The following is a 22,721-nucleotide window of genomic DNA, read 5'->3' as shown; positions in this document are numbered from 1 at the left end:
CAGTACATTTCTCTTTATACTCTATCACATGTGTTTACTATGACTACTTTATAAATTGCATTAATTAACCAAAGTACCTTCTCCCTTTTCAATATTGGAAAAACGCTGCCCATAATTTTGTCCTCTAACACTTAAATTGTTTGACTTCCATGTGGACCATAACCCTTTGGTTTACATTAGTTATTATCAACATCATACTTCTTTTTTTCCATTTAATAATCAGTGATAGAATTAAATTTCTCAGGAGTGGATATATCCTAGTTTAAGAAGCACAGCGTTAAAACCTTGAGTAAAAGAAATTTCAGTGATAAACCTGTGTTTTAGTAAAGTCTTTACTATTTTCCTCATACATTCATGTTACTAATTTGGTAGACGTCTCATCTGTTAAATGGCCATGTTTGGTTATTGTCACTCAAAATATAATGTGTAACTCTAAGTTTAAGTAGTGTTAGCTATTGCATGTCTTTTATCATTATTATATAATAAAGTTGGTGTTTCTGTTTTTCAGGTCATGCATTTGGAAGATTTTAATGAAGGTGCTTTATTTTCTAATTTGACTGAAGGCCCATATCCTCTAATTATTACTATTATCATGCTAGCACTTAATAGTATATTTTATGTTCTCTTGGCTGTTTATCTTGATCAAGTCATTCCAGGTATGCTGGAGATTATTGGATTTTACTTTAAAGATATTTAGTTTTGTTCCTATGTAGGGTTAAATTAATTTTAATTTTTTAGCCAGAATATCCTAGGTCATATTAAAAAAAAATACTAAGTATATTTTGTACTTTGTGTCTTAGCCATTACTGAACAGAAGGAGATTGTATAAAGAGAGAAGTTTGTTTTGAAAGCCTTAAGTCCCAACCTGAACTTCTTAACTCAGTCTTTCACTATTCAGTCTTTCTTATTCCCCAAACTATAAAGTAGTCTTGTAATTCCTGCTATTCCCCTTTTCTCCTGTCATGCTTCCATAGCCAATTCCTGTAGTTTCAATAGTATTATTAATGTCAACACTCCTTTTCTTTTTCCCTTATGTTTGTATACATTCCTGACCAACACTATCTTGTATAGTAATTACTGTCCCACATGTGGCTTTTCAAATTTAAATTATTTAAAATACTATTGTAAATTGTCAATAGTCAATATAAAACTATATTATATGCAGACCTGTGACTGTTAGCCTTGTCATCTTGGATAAACAGATACACTTTATACTATGAAAATTTTTAATTATTTAAAATTAAATAAATTAACAGTTCCTTTCCTCAGTAGCATGAGCCACATTTCAAGTGCTCGATAACCACATACAGCTGTTAGCTACCATATTAGACAGGGCAGATATAGAACATTTGCATCATCATGAAAAGTTTTATTGGGCAGTAGTGGTCGAGACCTTTGCAATATGCCTTACCTAGTTTTCCTACCTCTGGTCTGTGAAAGCACTTTAGCACCTACTTTTATTAAATTAATCACCTGTTCAAAAACTTTGCTATGCATATCTTGGTGAATTATGTAGAAATTCTTTTTATTTATTTATTAATGTCCTCCATACTACTTACATATTCAACCACTCATTATCCCCTCTCTCTCCTTACTGTACCTTTTATTCATCCATGCAGCTTATTTTCTGTATTTAAGCACATCCCTATTGTATCAGTCCAAATGGTTTCAGCAACTCATAACAGAAAACCTTCCTGATTGGCTTAAATAGGAAGAAATTAATTGTGACACTTAAAAGGAAGTCCAGAGATAAAGTAGTCTTAGTCAATGTGTTTTGCCACCTTTATGTCAAGAGTCTGGCAGGTTGCTCTCCTCATGGTGGTGCAAGTAGGAACTGGGCTGTTATCCTTCTTTGTTCATGTCTAGTGGAAGTGGAATGGTGAACCTGTCCCTCATCTAAGTCCTTTACTTCAGTCTGATTGGTTACCTGCTTGCTGCTGAAGTAAGAACAGTCACCAGAAGAATCCAAATACTGGTTGACTTTAGAACAATAAGGATCTTCTCTGTTGTTGAAATTGAATCTCTTTGAAACATGTGGCCACTGGAAGAGGAATGGGTATTTACAAAAATGGAGGTTGTAGGTTTTGGGGGGACAAAAGGAGGAAAATGGTTTGTGCTGTGTGGGCAACCATCACTATCTCCCATATCTAAGTTCTGCTTTCTGTTCTCCATGTTGCTCTCCTAATTCTGCAGTCTTCTCCCTGAACATATCTACTTTTCTAAATATTACTGGTTTTCAAAGACTATCTAAGATGGTACCCATTCAGGCCTTCAGGATATATCTCCTAGCCAGATATAAGCTTTTCCTTTTTTGGAACTTGGTTGGCACTATGCATGACATGCCTAATGTTTTGCAATTGTTTCTGCTCATTTGGTATATACTTGTACCTGTAAGATGTAAGCTTGTTTAGGATAGAGAATGTTTATTCACCTTTATACTCCTATGAACTCTTAGTAACTCTGAAATTATGGACAAAAATTATTTGTCAGTAAAACATGATTTTCACAATAATTGATTTTATAACTTTATCTGTATCTAAACTTTGTATCTAAGTTGTCATGTTTCAGATACTGCCTTTATGATTTAAAAACTAGTTTTCAGAAATGATAATTTATGTTGTCTCTTTTTTTTTTAATTCTCAGGTGAATTTGGCTTACGGCGATCATCTTTTTATTTTCTGAAGCCATCATATTGGTCAAAGAGCAAAAGGAATTATAAGGAGTTATCAGAGGGCAATGTTAATGGGAATATTAGTTTTAGTGAAATTGTTGAGCCTGTTTCTTCAGAATTTCTAGGAAAGGAGGCCATAAGGTATGATTAAATCTTTGGTGATTTAGTTATAAAAACTGTTGATGGAGCTTGTCACATTTAAATTTTGTCTTTTAAATAATGTTTGTAATTATCATATCTTAGGAGATTTGGGAGACACGATGATTTTTAAAACACAGCATTAATAAGGGTTGCTTTTTAAAAAAGGTTCTCATTTTTTTTGTAGCCATTTAGAAAAAGGTTGCTGCTAGGTTTGAAATTTTATTGTCAGTTGTTATACTGTTAAACTGTTTAAAGCTTCCCCTGTTAAGGAGGTAGAAACAGAATAAATATTAATGCTAGATTTTATTCATGCTTTATTGTCTTTATACACATATTTAATTGTCCTCTGTTAATTTCAGAGACCCTTAGGGTATTGAGACATAATCAGAATGTCATTTTAATTTATTTTTAAATAAAAAATCACTTTATTCATCTAGGTTCAGTAGGTTCCAATGATACCCTGATTTAGTGTTGCATGATTAAGGCAGTTTATATATATATATGTATTTATTTATTTATTTATTTATTTTATTGTAATAACATGTATAACATAAAATTTGCCATTTTAACCATTTTTAAGTGTACAACTCAGTGGCATTAATTATATTTACAGTGTTGTGCTGACATTAACACCATCCATTATCGAAACTTTTTCATCACTTGAAAGAAAAACTCTATACCCATTAAGCAATAATTACCCATTCTCCCTTCTCCTAGCCACTGGTACCCTCTAATCTACTTCCTATATCCCTGAATTTTCTTATTCAAGATATTTCATGTAAGTGGAATCATACAATATTTATCCTTTTGTGTCTGGCTTATTTCAATTGGCATAATGTTTCAAGGTTCATCCATATTGTAACATATATCAGAACTTCATTCCTTTTTATGGCTGAATAATAATCCATTATTAAATATGCCACATTTTGTTTATCCATTCATCCATTGATAGGCACTTGGGTTGTGCCCATCTTTTGGTTATTGTGAATAATGCGCTGTGGACATTGGTGTACAAGTATCTGTTTGAGTCCCTGCTTTCAATTCTTTTGGGTATATATCTAGAAGTGGAATTGCCAGGCCATATGGTAATTCTTTGTTTAACTTTTTGAGGGACTGCTGAACCGCACAGCAGTTTCACCATTTTACATTACCAACAACAATGCACCAAAGTTTCAGTTTCTTCAAACTTTTCCAACAGTTGTTATTTTTCATTTTTTACGTAATAGCCGCTGTCATTAATGTGAAGTGATATCTCATGGTTTTGATTTGTATTTCCCTAATGGCTGATGATGTCAACGGTCTTTGTATGTGCTTATTGGCCATTCATATATCTTTGGAGAAATGTCTATTTTGGTCCTTTGCCTGTTTTTTTAAAGATTGGGTTGTTTGTCTTTTTGTTGTTGAGTTGTAGAGATATTTATATATTCTGGATATGATTTCCAAATATTTTGTCCCATTATGTAGGTTGTCTTTTCACTTTCTTAATGTTTTTTGATGCACAACGTTTTTTAATTTTGATGAAGCCCAACAGTTTAACTTCTAAGAACCAAATAAATTCATTAGCTTAATACCAAATCAAAAATAAAAAAGACCAAGGAAATAGAAATAAAAGAAAAATGAAAATAAAAAGAAATATAATGTGTTCTTTTTAAATTTTAGAAAAATGTATAAAAGCAAGGAGAGAGAAAATATTTAAGATGTAGTTGGTGGACCTGTGGTCTGCCTTCCCAATAGCAAAATTTGGACTGATTAGCAGAATTGTTTCTTTTAAAAATTATGTAAAACAACAACAACAACAAAACCAAAACTGAACTGGAATGAAGGGATTGCTTCACAGTTATACACAGTTTAGAATATGTGCTGACATGAAATTGTGTTTAAAATTTACAAATGCATTGATGCATTTAAATTGCGTTTAATTTGTATCCCTCTTAACCAATGCAAAAAGCATTTAAAAACAATGGAAAAAGCATCAAAGATGAAAAGAAATCTATAGCTTGCTAGAATCAAATATTTCACTTTCTTTTTAGAAGTTGGCTTAGCATGAAAAATGAATAAATGTCACTTAAAATGGAGAGGAATGCTTTAAAACTTCCTTAAAATAATAATATAATTATTGTCTTAGAGGTCTCCAGAGAAATCTAGAACCAACGGGATATTAAGAGATTTATTATAGGAATTGGCTCATGTAACCATGGAGATTGGCAAATCTGAATTCTGTAGGGCCAGTCACAAGTTGGAAACTCCGGTAAAGGTAATGTTGAATTTCTCAGGAAAAGGAACTGGTGGAAATAGAGATAGAAATTCTTCTTTCTGGTTGCTGAAACTCTCAGTTCTATGTTTAAGGCCTCCAACTTATTAAATGAGGAGGCTCCTCATTGCTGAAGGCTCTCTCCTTTGTTGATTATAGATATAATCAGCCATAGATGCACTCAACTGACTGATGATTTCATTCTATCTACAAAATACCCTTATAATCACAATGAATCACAATACTTGACCAAACAACTGGACACCATAGCCTGTCTGAGTTGACACATGAAATTAACCATCACAATTATTGTTGCCTTTCTTTGGTTTGTTTTATTAGGAAGATAATTTATTATTACTATTAAATATGACAACTTTGATACAAATATTATACATAAACACACACTTTTAAATTGCTTCAGATACTGAAATTAGAAACTGTGTCTTTCAGAATCAGTGGTGTTCAGAAGACATACAGAAAGAAAGGTGAAGCTATAGAGGCTTTGAGAAGTAAGTGGCTTTCCTGATATTCAGTCCATAATATTAAAGCACACATGGGAAAAGCAATGTGCATAGTGTATGGGAAAGTTAAAACTCTCTACCACGATTTTCTATTTTTCATTTAGGAATACTTTCATTTATTTATGTTATTAATATTCATAATAAAACTAACAATAAAACAACCTCAAAGTAGTAAAAGCAAAATATAATAGCTACTAAGATGAAAAACCTTCAGTTTACTTGAACATGTTTATCTCCTTTTAAATGTTATCATTATGCATGTGTATACATGTAGGTAACTTTTTTTTTTTTTTTTTTGCTTAACAGAGTTTTCTCATCCTCAACACTCTTGATACTCTTGGCATTTAGGGCTAGATAATTTTGGTTGTGGGGAACCTACCTGGGAATTGTAGGACCACTCGGTGCTAGTAGCACTCTTTCCACCCAGTTGTGACAACAAAAAATATCTCCAGACTGCCAAATGTCCCTTGGGGGACAGTAATCCAGCCCCACCCCCCCACCCACACACAGACACACTCACACACTGAGGACCATTGAGCTAACGTATTTACATTTTAAGATGCCTTTGTTTTATTATTTTCAAGTTTATTGCCATAAATTTATTTATAATATTCTCATCTTATCTTTTTAAGGTCTGTGGAATCTATAGTGACCTCTTTTTTATTCCTGAAGTTTACTATATGTGCCTTTTTTCCTTTATTAGTAGGGGTTTATCAGTTTAACAAAAAATCTTTTCAAAGAACCAACTTTTGGCTTGGTTGGATCTGTCTTTTATATATTTATTTTTTATTTCCTAATTTTTTGCTCTTATCTTTATTGTTTTCTGGTTGTTTCTTTCCCTCCCCCCCTCCGCCCCCTTTCCTGCCAATTCTTGAGATAGATGCTTAGATCATTTTCTAATGATGCATTTAAGTATATAAGATTTTCTCGAAGCCTGGCTTTAGCTGCATTCCACAGGTCTTTATAGGTTGTATTTTCATTATTATTAAATTTTAGATATTTTCTACTTTCTATTGTGATTTCTACTTTGTTCCATGGGTTATTTATACGTTTTGATTTTTAATTATATGGAGATTTTGTAGCTATGATTTTTGTTACAGATTTCTACATTAATTCCACTGTGATCAAACAGCATAGTCTTATGATTTCAGCCTTTTGAAATTTTTTGAGATCTGATTTATAGCCTAGCATGTGGTCAGTTTTTGTATCAGTTCTGTGTGTACTTGCAGAAAACATATTCTTTAGATAAGTTTTGTGAAATGTTCCATATGTCAGATCAAGTTGGTTAATTGTATATTTAAAATTTTCTGTATTTTTGCTTTTGGGATTACTTCTCCTGTCATTTATTGGGAGAGAGGGGTTAAAAATAAAACTCTTCCTTTATGATTGTGGTATGTCTGTTTTCCCTTGGCCTCTGTCATTGTTTTCCTTTGTATATTTTCAGACCATGCTATTAGGTACTTAACAGAGTTAGAGTTATGGCTCCTAATGAATTGAACTTTTTATTATTATGAAATATATCTCTAGCAATGTTTACTTTTATAAATTCTACTCTTCTTTACATGGTATGTGTGTACATGGTATGTATTTTAAATCCATGTACTTTGAATCCTTTTTTTGAAGGTGTCTCTATTATAAGTGCTGTATAATTGTAATTATTGTTTTAAAGTCTGATCTGAAAATTTTTTTCTTTAAATTGGAAAATTTAGACCATTTGCCTTTAATGAGATTAATGCTGTAGTTACATTTTATTCTACCATTTTATTACTTTGTTACTATTTGTCTCACCTTTCCTATGATTTTCCTTTACCTTTCCTGTTTTTTTTTTGATTGAACATCTTTTAACTTTATTTCCTTTTTTTCATTATAATTTAGTCAGTAAATTACACAGATCTTAAATGTACAACTTAATGTATCTTTTACAAATGTGTATAGCCATGTAATCACTACCCAGATAAAGACAGAGAACCCAAGAAGATTTGCTCATGCTCCCTTCCCAATCAATACCATCATTCCCCAAACATAGCCACTATTCTGAGCTTTATCACCATAGATTAGCTTTGCCTAGTTTTGAATTTCTTATCAATAAAATCAGACAAAATATACTCCTTCACACCTGGCTTCTTTCACTCAATATTATGTTTAATATATTCTTTCATGTTACTTTGTATTATGGTAATTTGTTATTGCTGTATGGTTTTCTATTGTATGAATATTTGACAATTTATTTTTCCTTTCTGTTTAAAGGACATTTTAATTGTTTCCAGATTATGGGTAATGTGAGTAAAATTCTTATGAACGTTCTGAATGTTCAAGTATTTTTCTTGAAAAGTTTTAATTTCTCTTGGGTATAAACTTATGAGTGGAATTGCTAAATCATATGATGTTTAACCCTAATAGATACTTTGATACTGTTTTCTAAAGGGTGTACTCCTCTCACTCCTGACCAGTAATATATGCGAGTTCTAGTTGTTCCACAATCTCATCGGTCTTTGATATTGGCAGTGCTTTTAACTAGCTGTGCTGAAAGGGTTATAGTGGTATGATAAGATGGTTTGAATTTGCCTTTAATAATGCTATTGATCACTTTTTCACATGTTTATTAGCAGTCAAATATTCTCTTTCATGAAGTATCTATTAAGTTTCTTTGGTTCATTTTAAAAATTAGGTATTCTGATTTTCTTCTTTTATTTTGTGGAAGTGCTTTGTACATTTTGGGTCCAAGATGTTATTAGTTATATGTATTCAAATATTTTATCCCAATCTAAGGCCTGCCTTTTTACTCTCTTAGCATAGTGCCCTTTGATGAACACAAGTTCTTAATTTGAATGAAGCCCTATTCATGAATCCATTCAATGCTTTTGGGTCCTGTTTAAGAAACCAAGGTGGTTAGAGTTTGCAGGACAGACTATCCAAGAGGATAAGTGCACTGAGAAAGAATTCTAGAAGTCTGGATGGTCCCCCTTAAGTATTCAGCTAAATAGTGATCAGTGCATGCCTATGAGGAACCTACCCAACATTCGGGAAGAACCTCCTGAAAGGATTAAAAGTAACAGTGTCTGGTGCTCACAAAGCTCTGATAAAAATGTCTTCTCCCATCTGTTCCATAAGCTAAAACTCCTGGCAGAGTAGGAATACAAGGGCACTTATGTGATGAAATAAAGGTCATCTATGAAAAACCTGCAGCAAACATCATGCTTTATAGTGAACAACTGAATATTTTCTCCCTGAGATCAGGAATAAGACAAACACTCTTACCACTTTTATTCAGCATTGGGGATTATTGCCCCCAGTGAAGATTATTCAGCTGGAGGTTATAGCTAGTGAAAACAGACAGAAAAAGAAATAAAAGGCATCCAGATTGGAAAGAAAGCAGCAAAATTGTTTATTTGCAATTGACATGATTGTCCATGTGGAAAATTGATGAGATGAACAAAAAAGCTAGTGGAACTAAAAAGTGAGATTAGCAAGGTGACAGGATGCAAGATATACAAAAATCAATTTTATTTCTGTATACTACCAACAAATAATTGGAAATTGAAATAAAAATAGCATTTACAATAGCATAAAAAATATGATATAGATAAAGCTGACAAAAGTTATAAAAGACCTGCACCCTGAAAAGTACAATACAATGCTAAGAGAAATTAATGGAGACATCAATGAATGGGTCCGAAGACTCAGTGCCAATTTAGATGTCATTTCTATCCAAATTGTTCTATAGATTCAAACTTTGTCAAAATCGCATCAGATTTTATTGTAGATTTTGGCAAACTGATTCTAAAATTCATATGAAAATGCAAGTGACCTAGAATAGCCAAAACTTTGAAAAGAACAAAGTTGGAGGACTAGCATTACTTCGTTTCAAGACTTACTATAACAAGGACAATGTAATTTGGCATGAAGCAGAAAAATAGATCAAAGAAGCAGAAAAGAGAATGTTGAAGTAGACCTATACCGCTAAGTGTTTTTTGATAGAAGTGTGGAGGTAATTCTTTAGAGAAAGGATATTCATTTAACAAATGTTGCAGCAATTAAATATCCACATGAAATCAAAAGAAAAAGAAAAAAGTGAACTATAGTCTATACTGGTCACTATATACAAAAACTAACTGAAGATAGATCATATATCTAAATGTTAAACCTAAAACTATAACACTTCAAAAAGAAAACATGAAAAATCCTTTGTAATGTTGGATTAGGGAAAAGTTTCTTGGATATGAGACCAAAAATGCAAACCTTAAAATAACTTATTGATAAATTGGACTTGATAAAAATTTTAAAAAGCCAAAGAGCTTCTGCTTTTTGTAAGACAGTTAGTGTAATGAAAAGACAAGCCACAAACATGGATATGAAATATTTGTAAAGCGTGTATCTGATAAAGGACTTGTATACAGCATAAAAATCTCTCAAAACTCAATAATAAGAAAACAACCTAATTTAAAAGTGGGTAAAATATTTGAACAGACTCTTCACCAGAAAAGATATAAGGATAGCAAACAAATACCTGAAAATATGCCGGACATCATTACTCATTAGGAAAATGCAAATTAAAATCACAGGATATTGCCACATACCTATTAGAATGACTAAAATTAAAAAGTGTTCATGAGGATTTAGAAGAACTGGAACTCCTATACATAGCTTGGGGGAATGCAAAATGATACAACTTCTTTGAGAAATAGTTTGGCAGTTTCTTAAAAAGTTAAACCTATACCTCCTATGTGATCCAGCCATTCCACTTCTAGGTGTTTACCCAAGAGAAATGAATAACTTATACAAGAATGCTTATTGAAACTTTTAAAAGTTATAGTTTTAAGTTATAATCTTAAAAATGAAGATTATAAAAAAAGGCAAACTATCTTAATAATGCTGTTTAAAAAGATTAAATCAAGTGATCATACATGTTTGGGTCTGCTTCTGCTTCTCTTCTGTTCCACTGGTCTTTTTATCTATCCCTCCTTCAGTACTATACTATCATAAATACTGTAGCTTTATAGTTACTTTTTAACTGTGTAAATAACTTTATTGATGCATTTGGGGCTATTTACATTCTCATGTATATTTTAGAATCAGCTTGTGAATTTCCACCAGTGTATCTGTTTTGGTGAGTTGTTTTTTTACAAGGAATTTGTCATTTCATTTAAATTACCAAATTGTTTACAGGTTGTAACAATCTCTTTTTATCTTTTTAATGTCTTAAATATCTGTAATGATGTCCTCTTTTCATTGAATATTTAATAATTTGTAATTTCTTAAATTTTTTTGGTAGGTCTTGCAATGTATATCAGTTTTATTAATTTTTTTCAAGGAATCAGCTTTTGGTTTTGTTGATTTTCCGTATCATATATTTGCTTTGCATTTATTGATTTATGTTACTGTTTTTATTGTTTATTACTACTTTCTTTGGATTTAATTCATTCTGCTTTTTCTAGCTTCTTGATGTAGAATCAGTTATCTATTTCTGCATAATAAACTACCCTAATGTTTAGTGACTTAAGACAACCACTATTTTACTATTGACAGGTGGTCTCTAGTTTAGCTGGGCAGCTCTCAGTAACTTTGTGGATTAGCTGAGACTGGATGGTGGTCTAGTATGGCCTCATGTATCTGGCTACTGACAAGCTGATTGGTCTCATGGACTTTAGGTGGGACAGTTTGCCTGTACTGCACATGACCTCTCATTCTCCACTAGGCTGGCTGGACCAGAAACAATTTAGTATTTTTTACTATGTCATTTTTCACTCTTCCCCTATGAGCGTCTTTGTTATACATGCCTTTTTTTAGTAGTTACCCTTGTTATTATGACATGCATCATTGACTTATTAAAGTCTAATATAAATTAGTGCTTATCTTTTCTCCAGAGAAGAAACGCCAAGACCTTACTTTTATACGTTTTCCACCTATATACTGTTGTTTTCATGTATTTTAATGCTGATATATTTTAAACGAACTATAATGTTGTTATTAAAAAGGCAGTTTATTCAGATTTACCTATATATTACCACATCATCTATTACTTCCTACATTTCTGGTCTTCTATCAATGATAATTTTCCTTCTGCACGAAGAAGATATATTAGTATTTCCTTTAATGCACATTTGCTGATGACAAATTCTATTAGTTTTTGTTTGTAAATATCTTTTTTCCAGTCAGTTTTGAAGGATATTTTCTCCAAACATATAATTTTACTTGGCAGTTAACTTCTTTTAGCACTTTAAAAATGTAATTCTTTTGTCCTGTTTCCATTGTTTTGGTTGAGAAGAGGATTGTCCATTTTCTCACTACTGTGTTGTTGGTATATACCTTGTCCCTGACTTTTAAATACTTTTCTGTTTATTTTAGACATTCGGCAATTTTACTACAACATGCCTTGGTGTTTTGTTTTGTTTCCATTTTACATTTATTCTCCTTAGTTTATAGTGCTTCTTGAATCTGTGGCTTGATGTCTTTCTTTTGTTCTAGAAAGTTCTCAGCTGTTTCTCTTTTAATATTCCTTGTAACCTATTTTCTTTTCTCTCCCTCTATGATTATTATTACATGTTGTTACAGTTTTTCATTTTATCCCACTTGCCTTCTGTTGTCTTTTCTGCAAATTATTATCCTTTTGTCTCTCTGTCCTTTAGATGTTTTCTTCTGAATTTTCTTCTCATTCACTGATTCTTTAGAGTGGTCTAATCTTCTGATAAGCTATCTATTGAAATGCTAATTTCACTTATCTTTCCAGTTTTTGTCTTGCTTGGTTCTTTTTTGTCATTACTAGTTCTTTGCCATCAGCCTCAATCTTTGTCATTTATTTTCCTGAAAGTGATAGTGCAGTTATTTTTAAATCTTTGTCTTATGGTGTCAATATCTGCATCTCCTCTAAGTCCATTTCTACTGCCTGTCTTTTCTATTGTGTTTTGGCCTTATCTTGGCTTCTCATGCCTCGTTATTTTTGATGGAATACTACACACAGTATATGAATAATTGGAGAGATTATTTGATGTTCTGGATGATATGATTTTCCTCTAGAGAGGATTACCTTTGTTTCTGTTCTGCAGCTCTTAGGGATACTAGCATTACCTTCATCCAATCAGGTTGAAATGATATGAAGCTGGGTTTTAGTTTTTGTGAGGGCCAATATATTTCTGATTTATCCTTACTTCTTAGGTCTAGTCCTCTGAGATCCTAACCAAAAGCCTGAGGGGTTTACCAGGGCCAGTCTTCCTCTTTGTTCCACTCTTTGTTTCTTCAGTTCTCTGTGTTCAAAGCCCTCCACAGCCTCTCATCTACGCTACTGCCACTTTTGCTTTTAGAATTAGCTGGCAGCCTCTCTTCTTCCCCAGATCTTTGTCCTGCAGTCTTTCGTTCTTGTCCTCCATGGCCTTCAAATAGTTGAGTTTCTTTAATACTTTATTCAGCTTTTCTTGTTCTTAGCAGGAGGATTAGAGGCAGGACTCAGCATAGACAGCTTTAATATTCACGTACTTTTGAATAACAATATAAATTGTGGTACCAGTAGATTGTAGTTAACTCTTAAAAGATTACTGAGGGATGAGGGCAGGGCAAAATGGCGGAGTGGTGAGGTGTAGGTTTTAATTACTCCTCAGGGGCAGTAGGTAGAAAGCCAGGAACTGCGTGGACCGGACACCACAGAGCAATTTGACTTTGGGCATACTTCATACAACACTCACGAACATGTGCAACAGCTAGCTGAGATCAGCGAAATCTGTAAGTTCTTGCAGCCAGGGAACCCATGCCCCTCCCTCCCAGGCTCAGTCCCGTGGGAGGAGGGGCCATCGGTGCTGGGAACCAGGATGGAGAACTACAGTTGCAGCTCTGATTGAAAACTCAGACTGCTGATCAAAAATTCCAAACATAGATAGACTGAGACCAGACACTGGAGAATCTGGGAGCAGTCAACCCAGCAGAGAGAAGTTAGGACAGGCAAAAACAGCAAAAGAACCCAAAAATAAAAAGAGACTTTTTGGAGTTCCCGTGAACATAAAGTGGAGAAGGGCAGGGCTCAAACAGTCAGGCACATATGCAAATCCAGAGGGTAAGGACCATTGTCTGAAGAGCCAGTTTCTCTGCTTTTTTGATTGTTCCTTAATGGCCCTCACCTGTTTGTCTCTTAGCATTTCAATAGCCCATTAGATCTGCAAGGAGGGCCCTTCTTTTTCTTTTCTTTTCTTTTTTTTTTTTAAATCTTTTTCTGTTTTTCTATAACAATCACTCTTAAGAAGCCCATTACAGAAAGCCTCAAAGACGTGCAATTTGGGCCCAGGCAAGAACAGAGCTACGATAGCTCTGAGAGACAAAGCAATAAGTCTAGTGACTGAGATAATTTGCTGAACACTATAATTTCCCAAGAAAAGGGGGGCTTCCCCCTACAGCCATCTTCCTGATGGGCTGGGAATGCTCTTGCCCGGCACCAGCGCCACAGCCCAGAGCTGCCACAAACAACCCAGTGTGATGGGAAGAGTTTCCAGCAACACACGCACATGCCACAATATCTGGCATGGATGATAGCCTTTGTGCACCCACAGCTAATTGTCCCAGAGCTGGGAAGGTGGAGCTTTGTGAAAAGGGAGAAATTAACACACCCCATTCAGTCAACTTTTCAGCAGGCTGGGAACGCCCCTACATGGTCCTGCGGCCCAGAACTTCCCTTGGGGTACAGCTCTCACCTGTGACATAGCACAGTCTTCCCTCAGCAGAGGCCCTAGGAGGGCATGGCTTGGAAGAGGGACCCACTCACAAGTCCCAGGGACCATACAGCAATACCAAGGAGTTGTGGGTCAGCAGCAGAGACAAACTGTGGCAAGACTGAACTGAAGGATTAGACTATTGCAACAGCTTTGAATCTCCAGGAAAACCTGGGATATTTGATTATTAAAGCCGCCTTCCCTCCCTAACCTCTCAGACACATGCCCACATTCAGGGCAGGCAGCACCAACTACACACGCAAAGTTTGTGCACCAATTGGAGCCCCACAAGACTCAGACCCTCCACTCACCACAAAGACAAAGTTGGGGAGAACTGGCTTGAGGTGGCTCCCGGACACCACCTGCTGGTTAATTAGAGAAAGTGTACTCCACCAAGCTGTAGATCTAACAAATTAGAGATAAGGGTTTGAGTCAGTCTACATATCCTGAAAGAACCCTATCAAGTTAAGCAAATGCCAAGAGGCCAAAAACAACAGAAAATTTTAAAGCATATGAAAAAACGAGGCGATATGGATAACTCAAACCCAGACACCAAAATCAGAAGTTCAGAGGAGACACAGTACTTGGAGCAGTTAATCAAAGAACTAAAGACAAACAATGAGAGCATGGCACAAGATATAAAGGACATGAAGAAGACCCTAGAAGACCATAAAGAAGAAATTGCAAGAGTAAATAAAAAAATAGATGACGTTATGTAAATAAAAGAAACTGTCAATGAAATCAAAAAGATTCTGGATACTCATAGTACTAGACTAGAGGAAGCTGAACAGCAAGTCAGTGACCTTGAGGATGACAAAACAGAAAATGAAAGAACAAAAGAAAGATTGGGGAAAAAATTGAAAAAATCAAAATGGACCTTAGGGATATGATAGATAATATAAAACGTCCAAATATAAGAGTCATTGGTGTTCTGGAAGGGAAGAGGAGAGTAAAGATCTAGGAAAAGTGTTGTGCTGGTTTGAGTGTATTATGTCCTCCAGAAAAAGCCATATTATTTGATGCAGTCTTGTGGGGCAGATGTTTTGGTGCTGATTAGATTTGCATGGAAATGCGCCCCACCCAACTGTAGGTGATAACTCTGATGAGATATTTCCATGGAGGCGTGGCCCCACACATTCAGGGTGGGCCTTGATCAGTGGAGCCATATAAATGACCTGACGGGCAGAGGGAACTCAGTGCAGCTGTGAGTGACATTTTGAAGAGGAGCTACAGCCAAGAGGGACACTTTGAAGAAAGCACAGGAGCTGCAGATGAGAGTTTGAAGATGGCCATTGAAAGCAGACTCTTGCTCTGTAGAAGCTGAGAGAGGACAAATATCCAAGTGCAACTAAGAGTGACATTTTTGAGGAACTGCAGCTGAGAGAGGAACGTCCTGGGAAAAAGCCATTTTGAAACCAGAACTTTGAAGCAGATGCCAGCCACATGCCTTCCCAGCTAACAGAGGTTTTCTGGACACCATTGGCCATCCTCCAGTGAAGGTACACGATTGCTGATGTGTTACCTGGGACACTTTATGGCCTTAAGACTGTAACTGTGTAACCAAATAAACCCCGTTTTATTAAAGCCAATCCGTCTCTGGTGTTTTGCATTCTGGCAATATTAGCAAACTAGAACAAGTATTCAAAAAAATTTGGGGGGAAAACTTCCTAAGCCTTCTAAACAATATAAATACACAAATTATAAAAGGCCAGCGAACTCCAAATAGAATAAATCCAAATAGACCCACTCCGAGACATATTCTGATCAGATTGTCAAATACTAAAGAGAAGGAGCAAGTTCTGAAAGCAGCAAGAGAAAAGCAGTTCACTACTTATAAAAGAAACAGTGTAAGACTAAGTAGTGACTAATCAGCAGCCACTATGGAGGCAAGAAGGCAGTGGCATAACATATTTAAAATTCTGAGAGAGAAAAATTGCCAACCAAGAATTCTTTATCCAGCAAAGCTCTCCTTCAAATTTGAGGGAGAGCTTAAATTTTTCACAGACAAATCCTGAGAGAAGTTGCTAACAAGAGACCTGCCCTACTTGAGATACTAAAGGGAGCCCTACCAACAGAGAAACAAAGAAAGGAAAGAGAGATATCCAGAAAGGTTCAGTATTAAAGAGATTCAGTATGGATATGTTAAAAGACATTAAGAGAGAGAGGGAAAAAATATATCTGACAAATATAAACCAAAGGATAGGGTGACTGATTCAAGAAATGCCTTCACAGTAATAACGTTGAATGTAAATGGATTAAACTCCTCAATTAAAAGCTATAGATTGGCAGAATAGATCAAAAAATATGAGCCATCAGTATGTTGCATACAAAAGATTCATCTTACACACAGGGACACAAAGAAATTAAAAGTGAAAGGATGGAAAAAAATTATTTCATGCAAGCTACAGCCCAAAGAAAGCAGGAGTAGCAATATTAATCTCAGATAAAATAGACCTTAAATGCAAGGATGTTATGAGAGACAAAGAAAGCCACTACATACTAACAAATGGGGCAATTCAACAAGAGGAAATAACAATCATAAATGTTTGCGCACCCATTCAGGGTGCCTCAAAATACATGAGACAAACACTGGCAAAGCTAAAGGAAGCAATTGATGTTTCCACAATAATTGTGGGAGATTTCAATATATCACTCTCTCCTGTAGATAGATCAACCAGACAGAAGACCAATAAGGAAATTGAAAACCTAAACAATCTGATAAATGAATTTGATTTCATGGACATATATAGAACATTACATCCCAAATCACCAGGATACACATTCTTCTCTAGTGCTCATGGAACTTTCTCCAGAATAGATCATATACTGGGACATAAAACAAGCCTCAATAAATTTAAAAAAAAATTGAAATTATTCAAAACACATTCTCTGACCACAATGGAATACAATTAGAAGTTCAGTAACCATCAGAGACTTAGGAAATTCACAAATACCTGGATGTTAAACAACACACTCCCAAACAATCATGGGTTAAAGAAGAAATAGCAGGAGAAATTGCTGAATATATACGGACGAATGAAATGAGAACACAACATATCAAAACCTATGGAATGCAGCAAAAGCAGTACTGAGGGGGAAATTTGTGGCACGAAATGCGTACATAATAAAAGGAAGAAAGAGCTAAAATCAAAGAACTAATGGAACAACGGAAAAATCTAGAAAATGAACAGCAAACCAATCCTAAACCAAGTAGAAGAAAAGAAATAACAAGGATTAAAGCAGAAATAAATGACACAGAGAACAAAAAAAGAATAGAGAGAATAAATACCACCAAAAGTTGGTTCTTTGAGAAGATCAACAAGATTGACAAGCCCTTAGCTAGACTGACAAAATCAAAAAAAGAGAAGATCCATATAAACAAAATAATGAATGAGAAAGGTGACATTACTGTGGATCCTAAAGAAATTTAAAAAATTATAAAAGGATACTATGAACAACTCTATACCAACAAACTGAATAATGTAGAAGAAATAGACAATTTCCTGGAAACATGTGAACAACCTAGATGGACCAAAGAAGAAATAGAAGACCTCAACCAACCAGTCACAACCAAAGAGATCCAATCAGTCATCAAAAAGCAATGCCCAGGGCCAGATGGCTTCACAGGGGAATTCTACCAAACTTTCCAAAAAGAACTTACACCAGTCTTACTTAAACTCTTTCAAAACACTGAAGAAAATGGAACACTACCTAACACATTTTATGAAGCTAACATCAATCTAATACTAAAACCAGGCAAAGATGCTACAAAAAAGGAAAACTACAGGTCAATCTCCCTAATGAATATAGATGCAAAAATTCTCAACAAAATACTTGCAAATCGAATCCAAAGACACATTAAAAAAATCATACATCATGACCAGGTGGGTTTCATTCCAGGCATGCAAGGATGGTTCAACATAAGAAAATCAATCAATGTCTTACAACACATTAACAAATCAAAAGAGAAAAATCAAATGATCATCTCAATAGATGCTGAAAAAGCATTCGACAAAATCCAACATCTCTTTTTGATAAAAACACTTCAAAAGGTAGGAATTGAAGGACACTTCCTCAATATGATAAAGGGCATATGTGAAAAACCCACAACCAGCATAGTACTCAATGGTGAGAGACTCAAAGCCTTCCCTCTAAGATCAGGAACAAGACAAGGATGCCCACTATCACCACTGTTATTCAACATTGTGCTGGAAGTGCTAGCCAGGGCAATCTGGCAAGACAAACAAATAAAAGGCATCCAAATTGGAAAGGAAGAAGTAAAACTGTCATTGTTTGCAGATGATATGATCTTATATCTGGAAAACCCTGAGAAATTGACGATACAGCTACTAGAGCTAATAAACAAATTTAGCAAAGTAGCGGGATACAAGGTTAATGCACATAAGTCAGTAATGTTTCTATATGCTAGAAATGAACAAAGTGAAGAGACACTCAAGAAAAAGATACCATTTTCAATAGCAACTAAAAAAATCAAGTACCTAGGAATAAACTTAACCAAAGATGTAAAAGACCTATACAAAGAAAACTACATAAATCTACTAAAAGAAATAGAAAGGGACCTTAAAAGATGGAAAAATATTCCATGTTCATGGATAAGAAAGCTAAATGTCATTATGATGTCAATTCTACCCAAACTCATCTACAGATTCAATGCAATCCCAATCAAAATTCCAACAACCTGCTTTGCAGACTTGGAGAAGCTAGTTATCAAATTTATTTGGAAAGGGAAGATGCCTCAAGTTGCTAAAAACATTCTGAAAAAGAAAAACGCAGTGGGAGGACTTACACTCCCTGACTTTGAAGCTTATTATAAAGCCACAGTAGTCAAAACAGCATGGTACTGGCACAAAGATAGACATATTTATCAATGCAATCAAACTGAGAATTTGGAGATAGACCCCCAGATCTATGGCTGACTGATCTTTGATAAGGCCCTCAAAGCCACTGAACTGGGACATAACAGTCTTTTCAACAAAGGGGGCTGGAAGAATTGGATATCCATATCCAAAAGAATGAAAGAGGACCCCTACCTCACACCCTACACAAAAATTAACTCAAAGTGCATCAAAGACCTCAATATAAAAGACAGTACATGACGGTTAGGTTCATGTGTCAACTTGGCCAGGTGATGGTACCCAGCTGTCTGGTCAAGCAAACACTGGCCTAACAATTGCTACGAAGATGTTTGTGGCTGGTTAATAAACCAACATGCTGGTTTATTAAATCATCAGTTAACTACAGCTGTGAATGATGACTCACCAAAGGGTGTGTCTTCCACAATGAGAGAATGCAGTTGGCTAGATTTAATCCAATTAATCAGTTGAAGACTTCTAAGCAGGACAGATAGAGGACCTTCACTTCTTCAGCTGCCCAGCAAAGCGTTTCCTGAGGAGTTTGTCGAAGTTGCTGGTTCGTTTCCTGAGGAGTTCATCGAACACATTCGTCGAAGATCCCAGGTTATTTCCTGAGGAGTTCGTCGAAGTTGCTGGTTCGTTTCCTGAGGAGTTCATCGAACATGTTCGTTGAAGATCCCAGTTCATTTCCTGAGGAGTTCGTCGAAGTTGCCAGTTCGTTTCCTGAGGAGTTCATCGAACATCTTCCTTGGAGTTGACAGTTTGCTGACTGCTCTACAGAATTTGGACTCATGCATACCCACAGTTGCGTGAGTCACTTTTACGAATTTTACAGTCATAGACACCTCTCATTGTTTCTGTTTCCCTAGAGAACCCTAACTAATACACAGTACCATAAAACTCCTAGAAGATAATGTAGGGAAACATCTTTAAGACCTTGTATTAGGCGGCCACTTTCTAGCCCTTACACCCAAAGCACAAGCAACAAAAGAAAAAATAGATAAATGGGAAGTTTCTGTACCTCAAAGGAATTTGTCAAAAGGTGAAGAGGCAGCCAACTCAATGGGAAAAATTTTTTGGAAACCATGTATCTGACAAAAGACTGATATCTTGCATATTTAAAGAAACCCTGCAACTCAATGACAGTAGTACATACAGCCCAATTATAAAATGGGCAAAAGATGCAAAAAGACAGTTCTCTGGAAAGGAAATACAAATGGCCAAGAAACACCTGAAAAAATGTTCAGCTTCACTAGCTATTAGAGAGATGCAAATTAAGACCACAATGAGATACCATCTCACACCAATTAAAATGGCTGCCATTAAAAAAATGGGAAACTACAAATGCTAGAGAGAATTTGGAGAAATTGGAACTCTTATTCATTGTTGGTGGGACTGTATAATGGCTCAGCCACTCTGGAAGTCAGTCTGGCAGTTCCTTAGAAAACTAGATACAGAGTTACCCTTCAATACAGCAATTTCCCTTCTCGGTATATACCCAGAAGATCTGAAGCAGATCTGAACAGATATCTGCACGCCAATGTTCATATCAGCATTATTCATAGTTGCCAAGAGATGGAAACAACCCAAATGTCCTTCGACAGATGAGTGGATAAATAAAATGTGGTATATACACACAATGGAATACTACGCGGTAGTAAGAAGGAACGGTGTCATGAAACATATGACAACGTGGATGAACCTTGAAGACAATGCTGAGCAAAATAAGCCAGGCACAAAAAGAGAAATATTATGTGCTGCCACTAATGCAAACATTGAAAAATGTAAAATAAATGGTTTATAATGTAGAATGTAGGGAGACTAGCAAGAGAGAGCAATTGATGAAGGGGGAACAATAACCCAATAAGAAAAGATAAGCTATCGTGGGTAAATTTAACATTCTGGGAATGCCCAGGAATGACTATGGTTAGTTAATTTCTGGTGGGTATGGTAGGAACAAGTTCACAGAAATGTTGCTATATTAGGTTATTTTCTTGGGGTAGAGTAGGAACATGTTGGAAGTAAGTAATTATTTTAGGTTAGTTGTGTTTTTCTTACTCCCTTGTTATATTATGGTTTGTTTGAAATGCTTTTTAATTGTATGTTTTTAAAAAATATTTTTTATATAGTTAATAGTTAATTAAAAAAAAAATAAAAAAAGAAAAACAACAGTGAAAAAAATATGCAGAGCCCCCCTGAGGAGCTGGTGGAGGATGCAGGGGTGTTGGGCTTCCCCACCTCAATGGTTGCTGATGTGCTCACAGACATAAGGGACTGGTGGTTTGATGGGTGAGCCCTCTACCACGGGATTTGCCCTTGGGAAGACTGTTGCTGCAAAGGAGAGGCTAGGCCTGCCTGTAATTGTGCCTAAGAGTCTCCTGAATTCCTTTGTTGCTCAGATGTGGCCCTCTCTCTCTAGCTAAGCCAACTTGGCAGGTGAAATCACTGCCCTCCTCACTACGTGGGATCTGACACTCAGGGGAGTAAATCTCCTTGGCAATGTGGAATGTGACTCCCGGGGAGGAATCTAGACCCGGCATCTTGGGATGGAGAACATCTTGACCAAAAGGGGAATGTGAAAGGCAATGAAATAAGCTTCAATGGCAGAGAGATTCCAAAAGGAGCTGAGGGGTCACTCTTGTGGGCTGTCTTACGCACAATATAGACAACCCTTTTTAGGTTCTACTGAATTGGAATAGCTAGCAGTAAATACCTGAAACTATCAAACTGCAACCTAGAACCCTTGAATCTTGAGGACTATTGTATAAAAATGTAGCTTATGAGGGGTGACAGTGTGATTGGGAAAGCCATATGGACCACACTCCCGTCTGTCCAGTGTATGGATGGATGAGTAGAAAAATGGGGGCAAAAAAAAAAAAAAAAAGGCACCTAGTGTTCTTTTTTACTTTAATTGTTCCTTTTCACTTTAATTTTTATTCTTATTATTTGTGTGTGCATGGTAATGAAAATGTTCAAAAGTTAATTTTGGTGATGAACACACAACTGTGTAATGGTACTGTGAGCTACTGAATATACGCTTTGTATGACTGCATGATATTGAATGTATCTCAATAAAATTGAATTGAAAAAAAAGGATTCCTTAGGACAAGGAAGAAAAACAGTAGGGAGCTTTATCTTCACCCATATTAAGAAAAGCTTTGCTATATAGGCAAATTTGATTCCAGGCTTTCATGGATGGTGAGCAAAGGCATATTGTTCTCATCCATCTTTCTCCGTTCTTAGAATGAAAGTAATTATGCAACTTATGTTCTCTAAGAATAGTTTTTCCTACTAATAGGGATATGATTCCCACAGGGAAGTCTTTCCAAACTCTTGCCCTCTTGCTTAAGGATTGAACCCTGATAATAGTAATGTAATATCCTCTGATCTCCACGACATACCATTGGCTTCTTTGTTGATTTGTTGAAAGTGAATCCATCCTCGGTCTTAAAGATTAATTTTATTATTTTTAATCAAAAGGATGATTTATCATTTATCAACTAAAGATAAGATCACAGCACTCATTTTATAAACTATCTGGATCTCACTAATCTCTCTTCTTTGTATCAAAGC

At 35.4% G+C, this 22,721-nt stretch overlaps 1 protein-coding gene across 4 annotated transcripts in view; it reads left to right on the top strand.

Annotated features, from left to right (window-relative positions):
- ABCA5 (ATP binding cassette subfamily A member 5) overlaps positions 1-22,721 on the top strand; it is a 134,677-nt gene that overhangs the window by 63,231 nt on the left and 48,725 nt on the right. For all 4 annotated transcript variants that reach the window (XM_037808416.1, XM_037808414.1, XM_037808417.1 and 1 more), the window contains 3 exons: positions 509-656; positions 2,644-2,812; positions 5,514-5,572. In XM_037808416.1, coding sequence (XP_037664344.1) covers positions 509-656; positions 2,644-2,812; positions 5,514-5,572 — 376 coding nt within the window. The remainder of the gene's footprint in view (positions 1-508; positions 657-2,643; positions 2,813-5,513; positions 5,573-22,721) is intronic.

The sequence above is a fragment of the Choloepus didactylus genome, chromosome 18 (assembly GCF_015220235.1).
Source record: "Choloepus didactylus isolate mChoDid1 chromosome 18, mChoDid1.pri, whole genome shotgun sequence".
NCBI classification, from domain to species: domain Eukaryota; kingdom Metazoa; phylum Chordata; class Mammalia; order Pilosa; family Megalonychidae; genus Choloepus; species Choloepus didactylus.
The sequence above is the reverse complement of the archived record's forward strand: the minus strand, read 5'-3'. Positions and strand labels throughout refer to the sequence as shown.